The sequence below is a fragment of the Lithobates pipiens genome, unplaced genomic scaffold (assembly GCF_037356315.1).
Source record: "Lithobates pipiens isolate NorthernLeopardFrog02 unplaced genomic scaffold, aLitPip1_a1.2 Scaffold_8, whole genome shotgun sequence".
Taxonomy (NCBI): Eukaryota; Metazoa; Chordata; class Amphibia; order Anura; family Ranidae; genus Lithobates; species Lithobates pipiens.
This window is the reverse complement of record NW_027507903.1, coordinates 127,313,850-127,339,525: the sequence shown is the minus strand read 5'-3', so window position 1 is coordinate 127,339,525 and position 25,676 is coordinate 127,313,850. Positions and strand designations below refer to the sequence as shown.

General features: G+C 41.1%; 1 protein-coding gene and 1 long non-coding RNA gene across 3 annotated transcripts in view; one reads left to right on the top strand and one right to left on the bottom strand.

The window, feature by feature from the left end:
* Positions 1 to 25,676, bottom strand: part of LOC143962110 (uncharacterized) — a 767,356-nt gene that overhangs the window by 589,162 nt on the left and 152,518 nt on the right. The gene's annotated exons all lie outside the window — the stretch shown is intronic.
* The window catches only part of GOLGB1 (golgin B1), an 89,693-nt gene that overhangs the window by 39,401 nt on the left and 24,616 nt on the right, over positions 1 to 25,676 (top strand). For both annotated transcript variants that reach the window (XM_077471017.1, XM_077471016.1), the window contains exons 7-10: positions 1,028 to 2,390; positions 11,429 to 11,490; positions 18,664 to 23,702; positions 23,821 to 25,609. In XM_077471017.1, the coding sequence (XP_077327143.1) occupies positions 1,028 to 2,390; positions 11,429 to 11,490; positions 18,664 to 23,702; positions 23,821 to 25,609 (8,253 nt within the window). The remainder of the gene's footprint in view (positions 1 to 1,027; positions 2,391 to 11,428; positions 11,491 to 18,663; positions 23,703 to 23,820; positions 25,610 to 25,676) is intronic.

Below are 25,676 nucleotides of genomic sequence, written 5' to 3'. Positions count from 1 at the left end.
CGCAAATGATCATGTACATATGTGTGCAGATGATCACGTACATATGTGTGCACATAATCATTGGGACGTGATTTTAGTGGGACATATGTGGGGGACATGTTTTTATTATTAGGGACATGTGTTTTTATTATTTGGGGACATGTATGTTTTTTGGACATGTGTGTTATGGGGACATATGTGGGGACTGTGTTTGTACTGTGTGGTGTGTTGTGTGTTTACACTAGACTGATGATCAGTGAGTAAAAAGCTGTAAAAAACAGCTCATACTCACTGATCATCAGCCGGCTGCAGCGATCTGCTCTCCTCTCCTCAGCGATGACTTCTGTGTGAGGAGAGGAGGAGCTGATTGCCTAGCAACCGGCTGTTTGTTTACATCACATGACGGCCGTGATTGGACACGGCCGTCATTTGATCAAGAGGGCCAATCACAGAGCCCTCCTGCCGATCTGAGATGTGCCGTGTCCGGGTGACACGAGCACATCGGGATCGCGCACGTGCGATCCCGCTCCTTCTGAAGGACGTTCCTGAACATCCTATCAGAAGTAGACGGCTCCCACCCGGCCGTATATATGCATTGGCCGGGTGGGAAGTGGTTAAGGTTAGTAAACTTTCTGACTTTACAATCCCTTTAAACAAGCCCTTCCTGGCCTCTGTTGCTGCACGTACTGTGAAGCAATTCATTTTAAATGTTGCCTCCGGTAGCTTACCTCCTCTATCTCTCTTCTCCCAGTGGTAATTTGGCAGCCTTCTATTCTGTAAACACAGAGCACAGGCACTAAGAGAAAAGAGCATATTGCATCAGGGAACTTCTTTGGGCAGTGCTTCTGTTTTGTTATATTTAGCTGTGAACTGTCCTACAGTGCCTGCAACTACTAAGCTCCAATATAGGATTTACTGGTTGCAAAGAATATGTAAATCATTGAATGTCCATAACCTAGTTTTGGGTTCACATTAAATAGTAAGCATATTGACTACTTTTCCTATTGTGTTCTTTTGATTTACTTTTATTTTCCTCTTTGCTTTCAAGGTTCTCTCTGAGCAATATCGGGAGATGGAACGAGAATTGCTGTCTCAAAAAGAAAGTGTTCAGGAAATCGTGCTGTACAAGGAAATGCTTGATGACAAAGATAAGGCATACCAAATGTTACAAGAAGAGCTGGATAAAGAAAGAAGTGTCAACAGCCAGTTAGAGTCTCTAAGAACAGAGGTTGAAAGAGGAATACAGGTACAAGATGAACTAGAGCAGGCCAAACAAGCTTTGGAAATGGAGAGGGAAGCCAGGAAACAAATGGAAGAAGCAAGACAGCAGTTGGACATGAAAGTACAGGATGATATTGAAACATTCAGAGCTCAGCTGGAGAAAGACTTTCAGGAAGAACTAGAAACCTTGAGGGCAGAACTAGACAAAGAGAAAGGCGCTGTAAAAGGTTTAGAGGGGTTGAGGTCAGAGTTGGAAATGGAGAAAGGGGCTCAAGAGCAGGAGTTTGCAAAGTTGAAATCAGAACTGGCAAGGAGTCAAGAAGTTGATGAAGAGGTGCAACAACTAAGAGCAGAATTAGATGAAAGGAAAGAATCTCAGGAACAAGTAAACATTGAGTTAGAAAGGTTAAAAAGTATTAATGAGATGCTAATAGGGAAGGAGAAATCTGGTCAGCAAGATGCAGAATTAGCCACCAATGAAACAGATGATCTAAGTATTCAGTTAGAAAATGTAAAAAGTGAACTGACAAAAGGCAAAGAAAGCCAAGAAGAGCTGTCAAGACTAAAGGAAGAGCTACAGAGCGTGAAGGAATCGCTGGCTGATATTGATCAAGTGAAGGACGAACTAGAAAAGGGCCAAGAAACATTACTCAAGTTAGATTTAATGAAACAAGAATTACAAAAGTTAAGAGAAGCTGATGTTCTGGTGCACACATTGCAGCAAGAAATAGACAAAGAAAAGGTGAAAGACCATCCACAACAGGTTAGTGGAACAGACACTGTTAACAGCAATGAATTTAGTCAACACAAGGCACTTAGTGATGAAAATGGAGAGGTAGATGCAATCAAAAGGTTGGAAACCGATGCACAGAATGATGGTGATAGAGATGAAGCAGTAAATGTAAAAGAAGCATTCGAAAGAGATGGACACAATGATATTGATGGAGAGGAAACAGTGAATGTGAAAGAAACGTTTGAAACAGATGGAAATAATGAAGGTGATAGAGATGAAGCAGTAAATGTAAAGGAAGTGTCTGAAACATATGGACACAATGATTTGGATAAAGATGAAGCCGTAAATGTAACAGAAATGCCTGAAACAGACAGACAAAATGATGAACATACTAATGAAGAATTGCATCAACTGTCAGATACAATGTCCAAAACACAGTTACAAGAAGAATTTTCGGGTAAGACTTTGTGATATAATCCTACACAACACTAAGGCAATAAAGAGTCACTTTGTTATTCAGCATCTCTTTAAAGCCCCCTCCCCAAAGCGACCACTCATACACAGCATTCCCCCCCCTGTCACAGATGCCACAAAATGCCCATGTAAGCTTTTATGTCTGATAGCGCTGGAGCTTACACAGGGTTCATGATGTCACCCTCCCCATTTTGTGACGGTATTCCTGCCTGGCGATTGGCTGCTTACGTGTGAGCACTGCATCATGGGATGAAGTCACATGCTGTTCTACACTTTTTAAATACTTGGTGTTTTGTGTTACCTGCAACGAAGGAACGGTGGTGGAGCACCAAGTAGGTGAGTATGGGATGGTCTGGCTCTTAGGTAGCCATCCCATAGGCTCTGTCACTTACTCCTAAAGTGAAACAGTCAGTTTGTAGCCCTGTTTAAATAAAGTGGTATAAAATCCAACACCAATAATGTAATATATTGTAGCTTACCAATCATTAGATGTGATGGCTGCATTTGTTTTGTTTTTAGCCTTTTCTCCCTCTGTTTTTACCTGGTGGTGATCTGGACAGTAAAACACATCTCCTGTATTAGAGTGTCCCCACTGTGAATGAAGGAGCACAGAGACTCCTTTGGATAGCAGCATTGTCAGTCTTGGGGGAGGGAAGCATTAGATACACTAAAAGATTTATTTACACCAACAAATTGAAGCTGAACTCCAGTTAAGGCCCTGTTCCCATCTGAGCAGAGCGATTTATTTATTTTTTTATTTTTTCCAAGCGTTTTTTATTTGAGAGTTTTTCAAGCATACTAGGAGTGTTTTAGAAGCGTATTACAAGCATTTTACGTGTGTATTTAAGCCTCAGTTGGTTTTATTTGAGCCAACAGAAAGCATTAGGGGTAGAGAGCTGCTGTTTTGCCAAAAAACATGCAATAAAATGTTTGCAAAATGCTTGTGTTGAGTGTTTTTCAGGTTTTCTTATTGACATCTATGGGGATAATCTGTCTAAAAGAAAATAAAATAAATGTGTAGCACTCTGACCAAAAAAAATTGTATAAGATTGTATGTATCACCATATAAATCTCAAACTGAATATAAAGAAAACATATTCCCTGGAGATACTTGAACGTGAAATCAGGTTTTACTTATTAAATAGATATAAGTGATGCGATAATAAGTGAAAAATTAGTGAATGGTCCTTCATGAATTATTTTCAAAGAATATTCCCTAGTAATACTTAAACATGAAACCAGGTTCAAAGTCTTAGATACATATGAAAGAATGTATGACAATTAAAATAAATACTAGTGAAATTAGATATGAGTGAAAAAAATGAACAAAATGAATAATCCTACACAGGTTATTCTCAAAGAATGTGCAAGTGCTAAAATGAGTCCCAAAATGTGAAATCCAAATTGAATTTTCAGAAGGGAAAACTTCCAAAAGTGTACTCTTCATGCATGCATCAACACCACCTCCGTGGGAATGGGGGAGGCTCACCGGAAGACTTGGACCTGGCTAGGCAAGTCTTGTAGGCTTATATATGGAATTCAATAGGTGTAGATATTCAGCGAACTCCGCTTACACTGCCTCACCAGTTGGACGAAAACCTCATTAATTTCCGGTGAAAGATGGGGCAATGGTATCGTGTGTACAACCATAAAGATAGAAACCCAACATAGCGTAATACTGTCACAGAATCCACTTTATTACATAAGTGTAAAAAGGAAAGCTCACATTTTGTAGATATCAAAATGGCATGTACATGAATAGAAGGTAAGCGATGTCTGCGAAGAGGTCCACTCAACGCGTTTCGACTACGGAGTCATCTGGGGTTCATTTTTTCACTCATATTTAATTTCACTAGTATTCATTTTAATTGTCATACATTCTTTCATGTGTATCTAAGAGTTTGAACCTGGTTTCATGTTTAAGTATTACTAGGGAATATTCTTTAAAAATAATTTGTGAAGGACCATTCACAAATTTTTCACTTATTATTATAGCATCACTTATATCTATTTAATAACTAAAACCTGATTTCATGTTCAAGTATTACCAGGGAACATGTTTTCTTTATATTCAATTTGAGATTTATATGGTGACGCATACAATCTTATACAATTTTTTTGGTCAGAGCGCTACACGTTTATTTTCTTTTTGTCTATGCTTTTTTGTCTAGAAGCTGTGTTGGCAGCTTGACCAAAAAGGTTCTTATCACAGCACAGTATACATTTCAATATCCTTTTCACAATCTGTCTAAAAGAATGTCATGTACTTTTTTGAGCGGCAGGCGTTTTGCTACAGGAGACAAAATGCTCAGTTGTGAACAAGGGCATTGAAATGAATGGGATTTTGTTTGCCGAGCGTTTTAGAGCCACAAGCTTCAAGCAGAAAAGCCCTTAGGTGTGAACAGGGCCTAACCCTTTTTAAGCAGTTACAGCAACAGTTTTTTCCTTTTTGAGATAAAGATTTTACATAAATAAAAACTAACTATTGTAAGCACCCCTTTCAGTGTTAAATGGTTAGTCTCAACCCTTGACAGCTTGTTCTGTTGAAAAACAAAAGAATTACTGGCCGGATCACCAGGTGAAAAGAAATGAACCTTAAAAAAAAAAAGAAAACAAATCCAGCCATTGCATATAAGAACTGGTAAGCTGCAATATGATAAATGTTCGCTTTAGGGTTTAGACCCCTTTCACACTGAGGCACTTAAAGGCTGCCTATAAAATGTCGGGTGCTTTTGAGGTGTTAGCAATGCACTTTTTTTTTTTTCATGTCATGTGGCTCAAAAGAACCATTTTGCAGCACTTTTCGTGTGCTTTTGAAGCACTTCCCATTCATGTCAATGGAGAGGGGCATTTTTGAGACACTTTAAGCGCTTCAAACATGCTCCAAAGATGCTGCTTGCAGGCTTTTTTCACGCCCCCACCCCAGTGTGAAAGCATCCACTGATATTAATGGTAAAATTATTAATGGGATGTTTTCAGTCACTTTTTTTTTAGCACGAAAGTGCCTAAAAAGCACCTCAGTGTGAAAGGGGTCTTAATACCATTTTTGTCCTATACCTTTTGCAAAGAAAATATTTTGAAATGGTTGCTTATTGTAGTCAGCATAGCCGTATGCCTGTAGCGTGCACCTTCAAAGACAATATAATGTATTTTTAGTAAGAAGGTTCAGATTTTGAGTTACTAATGTAACAGAATTGAAACCTTTTTTTGTTACTTTTATTTATTTTATTTTTATTTTTTTTAAGCTCTTTGTTTATATCGTCGCAGTACAAAATTTAAAGAAGACCTAAACTATTTCAGGCATGCCAGGATTGATAACTGTCACATTTGCTTGTGCTCTCAACCAAACTGTCAAGCCCTCAAATGGCTGTTGCCATAATTGATCACATGTGCAGCACTATGGCAGTTGCAGATGGAACTGAGGCTAATCTGATGGCTTCCTTGGGTAAAAAAAGTATGGAAGGGATTAGTTCCACTTTAAGGCCCCTTTCACACGGGACGGATTAGTAATGATCTGCCCCGTGATGATCCGCTTGCTCAGCGGGGATCGCTCCGTTGTCCCCGCTGAGCCGGCGGATAACAGGGCGGTCCCTGCTCACTGTGCAGGGACCACCCTGTCAGCTCTCCTCTATGGGGTCCGTGTTCATCCGATCCGCTCTGCTGATGGATAGAAAAATGGGATTTTCCTCCGTCTGCAGAATCGGATGATAGCGGGTGTCTGTGGATGTTTATCCGCAGACACCCGCTATCCCATAGGAATGCATGTATGTCTGTATTTCATCCGCAAACGGATGGATGAAATACGGACATACGGTCCGCATGTGTGAAAGGGGCCTTACAGGTGTACCATCAAAATAAAATAAAAAACTCTTTCTAATAGTGTGTTGAAAGTTCCAACAAAGAACATAAGAAGCATTATAGAACAGCAGATATGCATTGTGATCATATACAGTTAAAAAAGGGGGAGGAAAACAAATATAGGCTACTGTGTGAACATGTCAGTCACCTAACCCCCTCTCCAAATGGGAAGGTTTGGGTAACAAATAATTGCACCTATAATATAGATTGCAATGGTTGATACATAAGCTAGGAATAAGACTAAAAGTCAGGTGAGGGAAGAAGGGAGGGTGGATGTAATAAGAATGGGTGATGGAGGGAAAGGGAAGTGGACTTGCTAGCGGGTGTAAACAGGCATGTCTGCTTAAATCCAATCTGCTAAAAACAGACAAAAGGGGATCTTTTCCCTTTCTGTATATTGGATCGGTTGGCAGTTGGGTGTAAACGGACAAGGCAGTCTGTTTATATCCGACCGCCCATATCTCCTCTGAGTTGTTCAATGTGGAGGTGAAATCTTCCATAGTCATGATGTGATTTACCTTTGCAAACCAAAGACTTGGGGAGTGCTTGGGCCGCCTTCTGGGCTTTTGCTGCTTTTAATAGTTGGCGGGTGAGTGATGTTTTATAGATGGCAATGGGTCGTTCAGTCAAATGTAATAGACAAGCAGCAGGATCTTGGCTTAGGTAGACAGAGGTGAGGTATTTAATTCCGGTGTGCACTTCACCCCAAAATTGTTGAATCTTTGTGCTTTGGCAGAAGATATGAAGGTGACTTCTCTATTTAATGTTATTGCTATTACATTTTAATTCATATGTACAGTGCTTTTGAAAAGTATTTACAGCGCTTTTTTTTCCACTTTTTTTTTTTTTAATGTTTCAGCTCCGAAATGGAGATTAAATTTATTATTTTCCTTTTAAAATTCTACAAACAATAACCCATAATTACAACGTGAAACAAGTTTTGTTCTTTGAAAATGTATTAAAAATATAAAACGAGAAAAAAAAAACACATGTACATAAGTATTCACATCCTTTGCCCAATACTTTGTTGAAGCACTTTTGGTACTATTTACAGCCTGAAATCTTTTTGAGTATGATGCTACAAGCTTGAAACACCTATTTTGGGCAGTTTCTCCCATTTTTTTTTCTTCACAGGACCTCTCAAGCTCCGTCAGGTTGGATGCAGAGTTTTGGTACATAGGCATTTTCAGATCTCTCCAGAAATGTTCAATTGGGCTCTGGCTGGACCACTCAAGGACATTTACAGAGTTGTCCCACAGCCACTTCTTTTTTATCTTGGCTGTGTGCTTAGGGTTGTCATCCTGCTGGAAGATGAACCTTTGCCAAAGTCTGAGGTCCAGAGTGCTCTGGAGCAGGTTTGAATCAAAGTTGTCTCTCTACATTGCTGCATTCATTTTTCCCTCGATCCTGACTAGTCTCCAAGTTCTTCTGCTAAAAAAACATTCCTACAGCATGATGCTGCCAAAAAAAATGATTCACTGTAGGGATAGTATTGGCCAGGTGATGAGCGGTGCCTGGTTTCCTATAGACATTACACTTGCTATCCAGGCAAAAGAGTTCAATATTTGTTTCATCAGGCCAGAGAATTTTGTTTCTCATGGTCTGAGAGTCCTTCAGATGCCTTTTACAGAGGCCAGGCTGGCTGTCATGTGCCTTTTACTGAGGAGTGTCTTCTGTCTTTTCACTGTACCATACAGGCCTGATTGGTGGAGTCTTGCAGAGATGGCTGTTCTTCTGCAAGGCTCTCCGCTCTCCACAGAGAAACGCTGGAGCTCTGTCTGAGCGATCATCGGGTTCTTGGTCACCTCCCTGACAAAGGCCCTTTTCCCCCTGATTGCTCTGTTTTGCAAGGCGGGGTGGTTCCAAACATTTCTGTACCCTGTACCCTTCCCCAGATCTGTGCCTCGATACAATCCTGTCTCTGAGGTCTGCAGGCAATTCCTTGGACTTCATGGCTTGGTTTGTGCTCTGACATGCACTGTTAACTGTGTTACCTTATGTAGACAGGTGTGTGCCTTTCCAAATCATGTCCAGTCAGCTGAATTTACTACAGGTGGACTCCAGTCAAGTTGTAGAAACATCTCAAGGATGATCAGTGGAAACAGGATGCACCTGAGTTCAATTTTGAGTGTCATGGCAGAGGCTGTGAATAATAGGAAAAGAAAATGCCGCTCCAGGTGAGTGATGTAACCAGGTAAGCTGGGGAATGGGCTCCTCTCAGGGGTGCTAGCCTCGGCTTGCCGGCTGTGCAATTTGTATAAAAAAGGAATGGATGGCTGCACACCAAGGTAGTGATGATTCCTTTTTTTGTAAAGCCTGTAACATGAATGACGACACAGGACAGCCAAACAAGTACAGGTAGACGCGTTTCACACAGCGACACTGCGCTTATTCATTACTGAATTCAGTTCAATAATGAGTAAGCACAGAATCGCTGTGTAAAACGCGTCTACCTGTACCTGTTTGACTGTCCTGTGGTATTATTCATGTTAAGGATTTTACAATAAATGAATTCATCACTACCTCGGTGTGCAGCCATTGATTCCTTTTTATCCAAAGGCTGTGAATACTTTTATGTACATTTATTTTTTTATTTTATTTTTTGAAATTTTCAAGCAAACTTCTTTTACGTTGTCGTTATGAGGTATTGTTTGTAGAATTTTGAGGAAAATGGTGACTTGAATCCATTTTGGAATAAGGCTGTAACCTAAAATGTGGAAAAAGTGAAGCGCTATGAATACTTTCCGGGTACACTGTAATTCGTACATCGTCTACAGATTTACTAATATTTCTCTGTAATGTGCATCAGTGAATGTCATTCGTATCCCTGCCAAGGAACTTCTGAGATGAGATGGTATTTGCATGGTGACTGGTGTCTCAGGACATAAAAAAACTTTAGGTCTAATGTAGAAAAATTTTAAATAATGCATTTGGGTGGCAAAAATATGAATGCAATCTACTCACTTGGGGGAGAACCTCTGGGGGTCCTAGTAGATGATCAGCTCAGCAATAGCATGCAATGCCAAGCTGCTACTAGCAAAGCAAACAGAATATTGGCATGCATTAAAGTGGTTGTATAGCCACTTTTTTACTTTTTACCTACAGGTAAGCCTATAATAAGGCTTACCTGTAGGTAAAATTAATATGTCTTAAACCTGTACGGTTTAGGAGATATTCACTTTACATACAGCCGCTGACCTCAGAGGCGCATGAGCTGTGAAGGTCCGGCAGACGCTGCCAGGCCATGCCGGGAAAAAGACTCTGGCGCACGTGCGTGATGTCATCGCGGCTCCAGCCACTCACAGCGCATGAGCCGCGAACTCGGAAGACACGCCAAGGGCAAAATGTCAGCTCAGGAAGGATGTACTGGAAATTGAGCGAGCGCAAAGAAGACAACAAAGCTAATAAAGGGTCTGGAGGATATTGGTTATGAAAAAAGGTTGCGAGCACTGAACTTATAATAACTTTGGAGAAGAAGCTTGAGAAGGTATATGAGTTAAATTTACAAATACCGTACTTGTGACCCAACAATAGGGATAAAACTTTTTTTGCAGAAGGGAGTTTAATAAGACTCGTGGCCACTCACTAAAATTGGATGAAAAGAGATTTAACCTTAAATTGCGTAGAGGGTTCTCTTTACTGTAAGAGCGGCAAGGATGTGGAATTCCCTTCCACGGGCAGTGTTTTCAGTGGGGAGCATCGATAGTTTAACCACTTATGGACTGCCACACGCCGATGTACATCCTAACTTTGAAGAGGAATATCAGCTAGCTGCTGCCATAACCCAGGTATCTTCTTCGGGCGGCGGTTCTGCTTCAGGATAAAAGTGGTCTCTGCAGTGATTATCCACGAGAGATCACTTTTATCGGCGGCGGGAGAGGGGCCCTCTGCCGCTTACTAGAGGTGAAAGGATGTTTTCCCTTCCTGGGTATGGAGACGAGTGAGGGGAAGATAGCCCACACCCATCTCCATACCATTGCAGGGTGGAAGCGACATCAAAACGTCACTTCCGCCCGACCATAGCTCTTAAAGGGTCTTTCTCTTTTTTTTTTTTTTTTTGTTTTTCCGTGTAAAAATAAAAAATATAAGGTAAAATAAATAAGGAAAAAAAATATTTTTTTACACGTCCCATCCCGCATATGAAAATGGTGTTCAAACTACACGTGAGGTATCGCCGCAATCGGTAGAGTGAGAACAATTATTCTAGCCCTAGACCTCCTCTGTAACTCAAAACATGCAACCTGTAGAATTATTGGGGTGCCTGGCAGCCACTAGCACCCCCCCCCCCCCCCGTTTTACTTACCTGAGCCCCGAATTTGCGTTGGCGTTCCTGCCGTCCCTCTCTCCACTGGTTCCCGGCTCTTGATTGGATAGATTGATAGTAGCGCAGCCATTGGCTCCTGTTGCTGTCAATCAAATCCAATGATGCGGGGCCAAGTCCTGCATTCGGCCTCTATGGACACTGAATGCTGGACTCGGGAGTGCGCCTGCAAGGTAACCCCCTCGGGAGAGCCCTTCTCCAAGGGGGTTTTCTAATGCGGGGAAGAGGCACCGAGGGACCTCAGAAATGGATGTTTGTGCAAAAGGAACTGGACAGTGGAGGTAAGTATGACATGTTTGTTATTTAAACAATAATCCTTTAGTATCCACTTTAACAATTGTGTTTTATTCTGTTGTATGGCCTGAATATCGTACCACCTTTTTTGTTTAATAGTAGAAATTGGATATGTAAATAAAGTCACAAAAATTCTCATACGACAGAGAGAATTTGTGCTGTAATGTATTTGTATTGTATTTTCAGACGACAACTATACTGACTAAACGAAAATCGTACGATCTGGTATCGTGCGAGGAAATTTTCGTGCTTGTCCGATCAAATTATTATATCGGATGAACAGTCGTGATAGGCTCTCGAAAGTAGTGTATACACAATCCGAAAATCGTATGATTCTTCCTCTGACAGTTTTCGTACGATATTGGGATCCTGTGTATGGGCCATTAGGGTATAGTCTATCCATCTTGTATTATGTTTCTTTTTTTGTTTTATTATTTTTGAAATTTGATTATCTAGAAATTTTTTAATATTTTATAAATCAGAAATAATTTTATCAGAAAATAAGATGTTTCTTATGTCATAACTGAAAAATGAATTACTCTTTTTAGATATCCATACCCTGTTACCTGTGGAAGATCACCTGAAAACTGTAAATCTCCAGCCAGAGCAGGTACAAAATGTAAACTGTTTGAATTGTAACAGCCTACATACAGTTGCCCTATTAGTTACATCCACAATTTCTATTCTCCTGTTTTTTTGTTTTTTTTACCCCCCCCCCCTCTTCATGACCAGACTATTTTGTGTGAGACGGAACGGCGTTACTTTAACTGAAAATTACACGGCCGTACAACACGGTTACATAAATGTATGTCCTTTTTTTTCCCCACAAATAGAGCTTTCTTTTGATCTGTATTTGATCACTTCTCTTTTTTATTTTTTGTGCTATAACCGAAAGCAGCCCAACAATTCAAAAAAAAATTTTTTTTTACTTTCTGCTATAAAATATACCCAATAAAAAAAAAAAATTTGAAAAAAAATCTAATTTCTTTATCATTGTAGACCAATTTGTATTCTGCTACATGTTTGTGGTATTGGGATTTTTATAAGAATTTATTGATTGGTTTGTGCAAAAGTTATAGTGTCTACAAACTATGCAATAGTTTTGTTTATTTTTATTTTATTTTTTTACTAGTAATGGTGGCAATCAGTGACTTATAGCGGGACTGTGATGTTGTGGCAGACATTTGGACACTGACACTTTTGACGCTTTGCAGGAACCAGTGACATTAATACAGTAAAATATACTAATGCTACTGGCTGGGAAGGGGTTACCATCAGGGACGTTTTAAGAGTTAACTGTGTACCCAGACAGTGTTTTGCTACACTGTGGGAGGTGCTTTTACTAGGGGAAGACAGGGATCCTAGTAGCTGCTTTGCAGAGACACAGAATCCTTGCCTTCCCTCTTGGCAGGACAGCGATCTGCCTTGTTTACATAAGCAGATTGCAGTTCTGTCATTCTGGGCAATGATCGTCAGGTGCCGCCGGTGGCCATTGAGTCCGCAGTACCTGCCAGTCAGCTCCTGCTGTGTATAATCACAGCAGGAACGAACCGCTGCCAGCGTGCATTCACGCCCCTCACCCGGAAGTGTGTGTGTGTGTGTGTGTGTGTGTATATGTGTATATATGTATATATATATATATATATATATATATATATATATATATATATATATATATATATATATATATATATAAATATATAATATATTATGTGATCCTGCACACAGCTGATGCCCCTGTAGCAGTAGAACTACTATAGGGCGGTCTCTAGGTGGTTGATTGAATTACAAATTACATTGCTGTTATAATTGCAGTGTGTGACACATATCCCCTTCTCAATATTTAGTTTTATATATATTGAAAAAATGGTATGTATGTATATGTTTTTGGTATCAACTGAAGCGTATGATAGCAAAGCTTCTGATACTAATTTGATTGTTTATGTAGGGCAGCACCATGGTGTAGTGGTTGGCACTTTTGCCTAGCAGAAAAAGGGTCGCTGGTTTGAAATCCCAACCAGGGCACTACCTGCCTGGAGTTTGCATGTTCTCCCTGTGTCTGCGTGGGTTTCCTCCGGGTACTCCGGTTTCCTCCCACACTGCAAAGACATGCTGGCTTAGGTTAATTTGATCCTGTCTAAATTGGCCCTAGTATATGCATTAGGGACCTTGTGAGTTAGAGACCTTAGATTGTAAGCTCCTTGAGAGCAAGAACTGATCTGAATGTACAATATATATGTAAAGAGCTGCGTAAATTGACAGCGCTATAGAAGTCCCTGAAATAATAATATATATATATATATATATATATATATATATATTACATTTTGATATGGTTAAAGAGCGGCATCTGGGTGGAATAATTATAGTTGGAGGGCATGGAATATAAAAACGTTATCGTACAGTACATGGGCTTTTATATTCATAGACCTTGGGTTATAGCAGGGGTTGACAAATTTGCTTTGAATTTAGGAGCCAGTTAAAAAAGTTAGGAGCCAGTTTTTTTGTTTTTTTTTTTGTGGTAGGGATTGTCAGCTCCCGGGGTAAGGCCACTCATTTTCACCCCCTATCCCTAACTCTCACAATGGAGCACCCAGTCAATAACTCCATTGAAACGCTGTTACATCAGGGTTATGGGCTGACCAGAAAGAGTAAGGCTGGCAACAGATGGAACTGGCTGGCACTGGCAGGTGGCACTGGCTGGCACTGGCAGGCACATGGAACTGCCAGATGGCACCGGCAGGTGACACTGGTTGGCATTGGCAGGTGACACTGGTATGGAACTGGCAGGTGACACTGGTATGGAACTGGCAGGTTACACTGCTTTGGAACTGGCAGGTGGCACTATTGACACTGGCAGGTGGCACTGGCGGTGGCACGTGGCACTGATTGGCAGGTGGCACTGGTTTGGAAGTGGCAGGTGGCCCTGGTTGGCGGTGGTACTAGTTGTCACTGGCAGATGGCACTGATTGGCGGTGGCACTGGTGGGTGTTGGCAGGGGGCACTGATTGGCGTGGCACTAATTGGCGGTGGCACTGGCAGGTGGCACTGGTTGGTGGTGGCACTGGTTGGCGGTGGCAGGTGGCACTGATTGGCGGTGGCAGGTGGCACTGGCAGGTGGCACTGGTTGGTGGTGGCAGGTGGCACTGGTTGGTGGTGGCAGGTGGCACTGGTTGGCACTGGCAGGTGGTACTGATTGGCGATGGCAGATGGCACTGGCAGGTGGCACTGATTGACGGTGACACTGATTGGCACTGGTAGGTGGCACTGATTGGCGGTGGCACTGGTTGGCACTGATTGGTGGTGGCAGGTGACACTGGCAGGTGGCACTGATTAGCGGTGGCACTGGTTGGCACTGGCAGATGGCACTGGTTGGTGCTGGCAGGTGGCACTGGCAGGTTTCACACAGAGCACTCTGTTACTGAAATGTAACAGAGGAGCTGTCAGAATTGAGCTTAATGTCTGAATGGGCGGGACCCAGCCGGGGTGTGAAACTGACAAGTGACAGAGAGGCGGATCTGTCAGATTTGAGCTTGATGTCGGGGTGGGCGGGACCAGGCCGGGGTGGGCGGGGGCCGGGTGGGCGGGGGCCGGGTGGGCGGGACTCAGCAGCTATCAAACACCAGCCAACGATTGGGCTGCTTAAGAAAAGGGGTGGGCCACATACGCGTAGCAGCCCGCCCAGATCCCATTGGCTGGTGTTTGATAGCTGCTGGGTCCCGCCCACCCTGGCCAGTCCCGCCCACCCCGACATCAAGCTGAAATCTGACAGATCCTCCTCTCTCCGTTGCTTGTCAGTTTCACACACTTAGCGCGGCACCGCTGAGTGTGGAGGGAGGGAGGAGGACGGCAGTCAGTGTTAATGCTGCTGCATGTCTGGGGCATCAATAGTGAGTGGGCTGGTGGCAGCTTAGGCGCAAGGTTGCGATTTCTGGTTGCATTGGCAACCTGGCACCTGGGGTTTGTCGAGCCCTGGGTTATAGGCTAGTGCAGCCTTTCTCAACCTTTTCAACACAGAGGAACCCTTGAAATAGTTCTCTGGACTCGGGGAACCCCTGCTGAAAATTTGAAATCTACAACTCATGATACAATAGTGCAATGGTCAGTGGGAAGAATTACCTCCTTACAGATAGCTAAAAAGATCAATGGTGTGAGTGGGAAGTTATCTGACGGGCAGAAATTGCTCAATGCTGAAGGAACCCCTAGCAACCTCTGGAGGAACCCTAGTTGAAAATCACTGGGCTAAGGCCTTCATGTGAATGGACAATCTTTTGAGGACATGCCCCCCTATAAGCCTACCCCACTCCATGAATCCTTTGTTTTTTTTTGCTCGTGTCCAATGATGATGGACCTACATCAAACTGTTGAGTAGGAAAGTTTTTGCGTCTCAGCTTTTATCTAATCAAAAGTTTTTATACTGTACTTTCAGTACCTTCAGATGTTTTGCTTTGATGCCATAGAGTTGTACTGAATTGGCAATCTCTACCGCCCAATGCTTATCTGTGTTTATTTTGTTTAAAGTGGTAAACCCTTTACAACCACTTTAACCTACAGGTAAGTCTAGATTAAGGCTTACCTGTAGGTGCTTGAAATATCTCCCAGACCTGCATGGTCTAGGAGATATTTGCAAATCGCCATACAGCAACTTCTCCTGCGCATGCGCCGGAGTTAGACAGGGCACGCTGTGCTGTTTCTAGCCTGGGTCATGTTGTTGAAGGTGGCTCCCGCGCTCATGCATGGGAGTGATGTCACGCGACTCCAGCCAGTCACAGAGCCGGAGTTCGCGCCCCCGAAAGGAAGAGCTACTAGCGAGGAAGACGGGGACGTTGCTGGCTTCTCGCAGGTAAGTGTCACATAATGGGCTACTATGCAATGCACAGTAGCCCATTATGCTTTACCTTTGCAGGGAAACAAAAGGAAGTGACACCCATCAGGGTTTACTTCCTCTTTAAGTAATTACTAGGTACATCCACATAGAGGATAGACTTTTTGATGTTTTACCACAGCCCTGCACAGAAACTCTGCAGAGATAGTGCAATGAAATCATGGGGGGGAAAAGTAACTGTATACTTTTGCAACATTGTAAGGTTTGCTTTTATATGTAAACATATTATGGTCGTGTTTGTTTTTTCTAATAAAATTGGTAATTTATTTGTTCTGCAGTCCTGCTACACGCCATTAAATGCTTAATGGGTTATTGATGGTTATCATATACATGATTGAAAAGTACTGTATTTATCGGCGTATAACACACTTTTTAATTTTAAGAGGGAAGTTTCAGGAAAAAAACCTTAGTGCCCATCTGCAGCCTCACCATTGCCCATCAATGCAGCCTGATCAGTGCCCATCTGCAGCCTTGTCATTTCAGCCTGATCAGTGTCAATCTGCAGCATCACGTCAGATTACACATAGTGGGTATCTCCCAATTACAGCGACTTTTAGCGGGACTGTGATATTGTGGCGGACATTTGGACACTGACACTTTGACACTTTACAGGAACCAGTGACTCTAATACAGTAATAGGTGTTAAAAATATACTATCACTGTACAAATGCTACTGGCTGGGAAGGGGTTACCATCAGGGGCGATCAAAGGGTTAACTCTGTGCCCAGACAGTGTTTTCTACACTCCAGTCCTGCTACACACCATTAAGTGCTTAATGGATTATTGATGGCTATTACATACATGATTGAAAAGTTACATATTTATCATCATAAAACACACACCTTAATTTTAAGAAGTTTCAGGAAAAAAAAATTACATTTTAAATAAAGTACTTTGAAGCAAAATAAGGGTCAGTGCCCATCTGTAGCCTCACCATTGCCTATCAATGCAGCCTGATCAGTGCCCCTCTGCAGCCTCATTAATGCAGCCTCACCATTGCAGGCTGATTATTGCCCATCTGCAGCCTCATGTCAGATTACATATAGCAGCGATCTCCCAATTAATCTGTAACATCTTTAACTGCTTGCCAACCGCCAGCTGTAAATTGACGGCCAGGCGCTGCAGCTCTCATGGCGGGAGGGCGTCATACGACGCCCTCACCTTTTTCCGCCCACAGGGGGCGTGCGCACGCCTGCCGTGTCACTGGGGACTCAATGCACGTGCCTGGTGGTCGCGATGTCCGCCGGGCACCCGCGATTGCCCGGTAACACAGCAGGACCGTGGATCTGTGTATGTAAGCACACAGATCCATGGGCTTGTCAGAGAAGAGGAGACCGATGGTGTGTTCTCAGTACAGAGAAACACTGATTGGTCTCCTCCCCCTGTCAATCCCCTCCCCCTACAGTTAGAATCACTCCCAGGGAACATATTAACCCCTTGATCACCCCCTAGTGGTTAACCCCTTCCCTGCCAGTCACATTTATACAGTTATTAATGCATTTTTATAGCACGGATCGCTGTATAAATGTGAATGGTCCCAAAAATGTGTCAAAAGTGTCCGATATGTCCCCTGCAATATCAGTCATGATAACTTTTGTGCAAACCAATCAATATACGCTTATTGCAATTTTTTTACCAAAAATACATATCTGCCTAACCTGAGGAAAAATTTTGTTTAAAAATAAAAAAAATGGATATTTATTATAACAAAAAGTAAAAAATATTGTTTTTTTTTTTTTTCAAACTTGTCACTCTTCTTTTGTTTATAGCGCAAAAAAACAAAACGCAGAGGTGATCAAATACCACCAAAAGAAAGCTCTATTTGTGGAGACAAAATGATAACAATTTCATCTGGGTACAGTGTTGTATGACTGCGCAATTGTCATTCAAAATGTGACAGCGCTGAAAGCTGAAAAATGGCTTGGGCAGGAAGGGGGTGAAAATGCACTCTATTGAGATGGTTAATATGGAGTCCTGCATCCTGGACTGGCTCCTATGATAGCCAGAAAACTGATCCAATGCCAGTCCAAGAGACAGGACTTTGTATTACAGAGGCCGCCAAGTAAACGTGAACCTCGCTCTATGTAATCTGATGATGCTAGCGCCTCTCCCCTCCAAGGCAGCCAAATGCAAATATTTGCGTATAACATGCACGTGTTATTTGCAACGGATTTTCAGGGAGAAGAGGTGCGTGTTATACACCCATAAATATGGTAGTTAAGAAAAATGTTCAATGAATGTTTGTTTGTTTTTGAACTGAATGCTGCAATGCATCTGGAGAGAAATAATCAGCTATCTGATTGTTGCTTTGTACGTAAAGTGTAACGAGGTATAGCTTGACTTTCTTGTTCTATGCAATAAAGTTTGTCCAAATGTGGGGTGCCAAAAAGATGCTGATAAAAAAAAAACAATCGAAAGAAGTGTTACACAATTGCCATCTTATGTAAGCTTTAAAATGGTGTCCCTACCAGTATTCAGAGAGTGGGAGCAGGCATCCCACCTGTCACCAAGCCCCGGTAGGCAGGGCGAAACATGTCATGGGTGGCTGGAGCAGCGCTGGCTAAGGCCATACACCGCCATATTCACATCTGAAGCACTGGGTCGGTTTTGAGTGGCATCTTACCCCACATATGTCCACGTTTTAAAATCTAGAGTAATAGAAAACACTTATAATAGACAACTGGGATATTGCTTTATTGTGGAAGAAGCATTATCATTTTAAAACATCCCTGGGGAAACAATCTGTTCCTTTTAATTATAAAAAGGTAAAAAAACTACAGACCTTATAGTCTTTAACTGAGGTTTATATTTGGCACTTGATTTTGTAATGCAAACGGTAAGTTGTCTAGAGCATTATCCTTCTCCCTCCAATAATGGTTACACTTTTGCCTATTATAGATGCTGCACTCATCTGTATTGGAAGTTCAGTCTCATTCTGTATCCCAGGAGCTAGTTGTTGATGTTGTGATGGAAGACATAAAGGAAAAACAGCTGTCCATCCTTATGTTGGACCTAGTAGATACTCGGGAAGAAATAAATAAGTTAAAAGGACAACTGAAGGTGGAACAAGAGACAGGTCATACTACGTTATTAACAGAGAATATAGAGGAAGGTCGCAATTTGGAGGAATGCAGAGATTCTGACATCCGATCACTGAAAGAGCAGGTGAAAGAACTAAAATGCCAGTTGGAGGTTGTAAAATCTGAGAAGGATGCTATAACTTTAAAGCTTCAAGCTGCCGTTCAAGAGCAGAGACCATCTGAAAGGCTTTCTCAGTATGAGCTGGAACCTTCTGTTTTAGAAAAACAGCATTTGCCTGATTATGAAAGTCAAAATATACTGGCAGAACAGGTAAATAGTTTAGAAAATGAATCAAAGTCCAAAGATGTAAAGGTTACTGCATTACAAAAAGACCTGGATAATATGAATCTTCTGCTCTCTGAGCAGAATTCTTTATCAAGGTTACTGGAAAACCAGTTAGAAGAGAGGAATAAAAGCATTGAAAGCCTAAATGAGCTGCTAATTCTTAGCCAAAGTAAAGAAGAGAGACTGTGTGAGGCACTTGCAGCTAATGAACGTGATTTGGTCTCTCTTCAAGAGCAAGTTTCGCAAAAGTCTGCAGCGCTAGAAATCCTACAACTTTCATCAGCAGAAAAGGAACAGCAGATTGAGGAAGTCAGCCATAGTTTTTCTGATAAGATGGTTCTTCTAAATGAAGAAAAGTTTTCCATGGTTCAGGAGATAAAGTCCCTAAAAGAGCAACTGAGATCACTTGTCCAACAAAGTGGAAAGGAGGAAGAATCACTGGAGACCATAACAAGAGCCAACACAGAGCTAAACCTTCAAAGAGATATGCTTACTCAAGAGAAGTCTAACCTTCAAGAGATGTTGCAATCCATTCAAACAGAACTTGAGGAGGTAAAAAGTCAACTGAAAAATGTGTCCTCTAGTTACACGCACAGTCAAGAAATCCTCAAATCTGTTCAAGGTGAAAACGAAGTGTTGCACGTCCAAATGGAAGACCACAGAAGTGAATTCCAGAAAAAACAGAAGGAACTTGAGGAACTGCATATCCAAGTTGAAAAGCAAAGGCAAAATTATGATCAGCAGTTGCAATTCTTGACTGAAAAACACCAGAGTAGCCTGAATCATGTTAATTGCTTGCAGAAAGAAAAATGTGAATTAGAACAACAGCTGAAATATTTTAAATCGGAAGATGATTGTGAGGTTGGAATAAAAGAGAGGGAGGAACTGCATATTCAATTAGAGCATCAGAAGAAAGAGATCGAGCAGCTTAAAAGAAAGTTGCAAGCAGCACTAGTTAGCAGAAAGGAATTGACTAAAAAAGTATCAAAATTGGAAGAAGATCTAGAAAAAAATAAAGCTGAAAAAGTTTTGGAACCTGAAGAGATAGTCTCTTTACAAAATATTAGCCTAAAATCTGAAGAGGAAATGGTATGCAAACTAGAGATAGAGGAGGAGCTTCTTAAAAAACAAGTAGTGAGTCTTGAATCTGAACTAGAACATTTAAAGAGAGAGCTATCTGAAAAAGGTTTGGCTAATGAACAACTTCAAATTTTGATTGATGAATTAAGAGGTATATCCAGACATGTTGAACAGGTAGACAGCATGGCATCTGAAAAGTCAGATAGTCCATCCAATCAATTAAATACAGAAGAGAAAGTCAATATGCTATCAGAGCTTGAAAATAGAATAACGCAACTTGAGCAAGAAAAGGAAAACCTACAAAAGAAAGTCCAAGAGGCTCTAAACTCTCGCAGGGACACCATTAAAAAGGCACAAGAGAAAGATCGGCACCATCGTGAACAGCTAAAACAACAGAAAGAAGAGTTTAATCTCTTGCAAGAAAAGCTTGAAAAAATACAGGGGAACCAAAAATCGGATCCAGATCCCGACACAATTCTAGAAGAACGAGCAATGCAAACAGAAATACCGTATCCAGTAGAGCAACTGTGTAGTGACTCTTCCCATGGAGCAGAGGGCTTGATGTCGTCTGTGTGTGCCTCTCAGGACAGTTCTGAAAAATCTAACCAGAGAGAGGAATGGGTGGACTTTTTACCAGGAAAGGTTGAAGACACCTTAGTTCACAAATCTCCTCCTACGGATCTGACACTGGACAGCTACAAAACACAGTTGGCTCTCTTTCAGTCTCAGAAAAATGAATTGGAGTTAAAGGCCTTGCAATTGGAAGAGAAACTTGATAAACGCTTTGAGGAGATTTCACATCTACACGATACCATAGACCATTTGACTACACAGCTACAACAAGAAAAAGACAAGTGTTTGGTTTTAGAAACACAAGCTTCAGTTTTAAAAACTGAGCTGGAAAAAAGCAAGCAAATATCTGATCTACAGGAATTGACAATTGAGCATATAAAAGATGAACTAACGCATAAAAAAGAAGAGGTTGGACAACTTCACCAGGAGCTGGAAGAAAGAAATATAGCTCTTAAGAATGCTAATGACCTTGTTTCAGAAAAAGATGATATAATTTTGTCTTTAAAATCTCAGATGGAGCTTCAAACCAAAAATCATGAGGAACATTGCAATAAACTTGAAGTAAAAGTTCAAGAAGTACAGCAAAAACAAGAAGATGACGTTGAAGGAGAAAAAGGAAAACAGCAACTTCAGCGAAAGCTTCAGGCTGCATTGATCTCCAGAAAAGATGCACTGAAAGAAAGTAAGGCTTTGAAGTTGGAGTTGGAGACTATGAAAACTCAAAGGGAAGATTTAGCTAATAGACTACGAGTTGCAGAGGGATCAGTAAGTGAATTGAACCTAGAAAAAGAAACTTTACTGAATACGTTATTTGCCCACAAAGAAGAACGAGGTAAACTGATAATGGAAATAGATAAATGCTTATTGGAAAATCAAAACCTTGAAGCTTCGTGTGAAAGCCTAAAGCTGGCATTAGTAGGAATTACAAAAGACAAAGAAGACTTGAATAAAGAGTTGGAATCCTTGAAAATGTCACATGACTCAAATGCATCTGAATGGCAAGACAAGCTGTCTGACCTTCAAAAAGAATATGAGACATTACTGCAGTCATATGAGAATGTTAGTGATGAAACTGACAGAATGAAGCGTGCAGTGGAAATGGTGAAACAAGAGAAGCAAGAATTATTTACCAAGATGAAACGTGTTGAGGTTGAAAAGAAAGAAGTAGAGAGCCAACTGGAAGAATCACAACTGGAGATAGAAAATATGAAGGAAAAGATGAGAAAATTTGCTAAATCAAAACAGCAAAAAATACTTGAACTTGAAGAAGAAAATGATAGATTGAGAGTAGAATTGCAGAAGGCAACAGAGGTGCAGAAATCAAATTGTTTACAAGAAATTGTGGTGGTTAAAGAAGAGCTAACGAGGGTCAAATCCGAAAACAATGTCTTAAAATCAGAACTAGAACTGGCTCAGTCTGAAAAGGAAAATTTCACTAAGGAAACCGAAACACTGAAGCTCCAACTACACAGTGTTGAATTAGACTTGCAAAAAGTTCTAGAAGAACGCAGCACTGAGATACTAGAAAAGGAAGTTGTCAGCAAAACTAAAGCTATTGAATATCATTCAGTACCTCATAAGCCGGTTGTTGATGAAAGAGTGGCTACTTTAGAATTGCTTACAGAAAATGATGAAAAAGAACAAGCAACCTTTGAGAAAATTTCACAACTTGAAGAAGTTATTGAAAAGTTAGAAACCCGTATGAAGGCAAAAGAAAATGAAATTGAGAAAATGAATACAATTCTAAATGAATTTCAGGAAGAAAAGCTAAGATCAGACACTCTGTTAAGCAGTTCACAAGATATGAATAATAAAATGGAGAAAGACTTTTCAGATCTGAAAAATAAATATCGAGTTGCTGTTAATGACCTTGATGAAGTTAATAAGCAGAAGCAAGCCTTGGAAACTGAGAAGGATGAGTTGGAAGAGAGGTTGATGAATCAAATGGCTGAGCTGAACGGAAGCATTGGAAACTTCCAGCAAGATGCTGTGGACTTGCAGATTAAAAATGAAAGTTTGAAGCAAGAGTTGGAAAACCTTCAACTACAACTAGAAGAGGAAAAAAGACAGATGGAGAGACAGAAAGCTGAAGCCATATCTGAGGTTCATAAAGAATTTGTGGAAAAGTTAAAATCAGTACATCAAGGTGAAAAGGGCAAAATGACCCAGTCAAAAGAACTACAGGAATTGCTCAAGGAAAAGCAGCAGGAAGTAAGACAACTACAAAAAGACTGCATACAATATCAAGAAACAATCAGCCGGTTAGAAAGAACTTTTAAAGCCCTGGAAATTGTGCACAATGAGTGCGAAAAAGAAAGAGTAGCCTCCAGTGATAGAGTAGCAAAAGCTGTGGCAGACACAAAGAAGGCTGAGGCTGAGCAAACATCGCTTCGTGTGTTACTTGATGACGCTCAAAGTGAAGCTGCAAGAATTTTGGCTGAAAATGTAAAGATCAAGAAGGAAATACGAATAATTACAGAGAACACTGCACTTGTTTTAAAAAGGAAAGAAGAAGATATGGAAAAGAAAATTGAAGAGGAGAGGGTGAAACATGTAAAAGAAATGGCAAACTTACATGCGAAGATAAGTTTGCTACAGCAAGACAAAGAACAGCTTGAAGGATCCATTAAGCGCCTACAGGGCCATTTTGAAGAGAAGAACCAAGAAATAAAAGATATGCAAGGAAATCTGAATCAAAACATAGCAAAGCTTGCAGCGTTCACTCGTAGCATGTGTTCTTTGCAAGATGATAGAGACCGTGTTATAGAGGATTCCAAAATGTGGAATGAGAAATTCAACGATGAATTGCAGAAAAAGGATGATGAGATACGTGATAAAGACAGAATATGCATGGATCTTAAAAATGAGCTTCTGCAGGTCACATCTCAAATTGATGAACTCAAGGGTCACGTGAACAGGTAAGAAGTTGTTTAACAAAAATTTATGACTAGATTCTTTTTTTCCATACCTGTTTATCTAAATAACCTGTCAAAAACATCTTATATTTCAGTCCCATTTTGTATTTCTTTATTTCAGGCTACAGTTAGAGAATGAAGAACTGGCTACGGCTGGGCAGACTGAGGTAGAGCGTCTTGCTAAAACAAGAGATTCTCTGCTGGAGGAAAAATCGATTCTTTCTTCCTGTCTGGAAGAAGAAAAGAAGATTCACCATGCCTGCCAGGAAGAGCTGAAACTGCACAGCCAGGAAGCAAAAGATAGGCTAAACCAACTAGAGAGTCTGAACATAGAGGTGACACAGTCTCGCAATGAAAATAAGAATTTGCTGGAAACCGTACAAAGGTTAGAGGCAGAAATTCAAGACTTAAAGCTGCAAAATGAGCAGACTCAAAGTGACCTGCAGGCTTCCAAATCTTTAACAGAACAGCTGCATGTAGAGCTGGAACAGAAAGAAAAAGATGTTGTGCGGTTGCTAAGTGCTTGTGATGAAGCAGTCAGTGTAGCTGTGGGGGAACTAAATGAACTGCATGCAATTCAGTGCAAAGCTTTAGATGAGAGATTAGAAGAAGCTGAAAAGGATAGAAAACACATGCAAGGAAAATTAGAAGAACTGAAAACTCAACTAAAAGCCAACCAGGAGGAGTCTGACCGAAGTAAGGCACAGTTACAGGCATTTACCAAATCTATGTGCTCTTTACAGGAGGAGAGAGAACGCGTTTTGGGTGATTATCAGCAATTGGAGCAAAGACATCTTGATGCAATTCTTGCCAAAGATGGCCTCATTCAAGAGGCAGCAGCAGAAAGCAACAAGCTCTGTGAAGAGTTAAGATTCCTCCGAAGCCGCACCGATGACCTAAATGCACAGAATGCTAAATTAAATGCTCAGCTAGCTCGCTACCGGGAAGACTTAAAAGAGGTGATCTCGCTGAAGGATTCACAACTTAAGCAGTTATTGGGGGAAAAATTACAGGAGATTGAAAAGTTGCGTCTTGAACAGAATAACCAGGAGCAGCTGCTAAATCAGGAAAAGGGACAGCGGGATGCTCTGCAGCAGGAGTTAGATGAAACAAAGAAGGAAAAACACAAAAGTCTAGAACAGGTTGATAGTCTGACACATGATATCTCACAGCTAAAAAATGAGAATGAGGCACTTAGAAATCAGCTTAAACAGGAGGAACATGAAGTGCAAATCCTAAAGGAAGAGCTATTGCAAGTGAAAAAAGAATTGGAAAGCATCAAAGAAGAAGCTGTTTGCATACAAGCAAAAGCTGAGGAGCGAGTGCGGCATGCAGAGGATGACTTGAATAAGAGGCTCCAGAGCATACAGCATGATACTGGCATATTGCGTAATGAGACAGAGACAGCAGAAGAAAGAGTAGCAGAACTAGCAAGGGATCTCATGGATGCAGAGCAGAGGCTGCTAAATGCTCATGAAGAAATCGCTTCTCTTAAAGCTCAGATACAAGCATTTGGGGGATCCATGAGATCTTTGCAAGACAGTCATGATATTGCTCAAGAAGAGATTAAGAGCTTGCAGGACCAATTGAAAGAATTTATTAACCTGAATGAAGAGCTTGGCTTAGTAAAAGCAGAAAGGGATAACCTTAATTTCATGCTAGCAGAAAGCAAAGAGGAACAACAACGAATACAAATTCAACTGAAAGAGTTTATGTCCAGCTTGCAGGTGCGAGAGGAGGAAATCCGTAGAGTGACCGCTGATTTTCAGGCATCACAAATGCAGCTTCGCAATATGTCCAAAGCAATGGGAAGTCTGCAGGAAGATCGCGATAGATTGCAAAATAGCTTGAAGACACCTCCTAGGGAAATAGAGAGGACTCAGCAGAGCCCATACCAAAAAGACAGCAAGGTATTTCCTTTGATAAAATTTTCTTTGTCAAATAAAAGTGTGCCTCTGGTTGTAAAATAATATATTA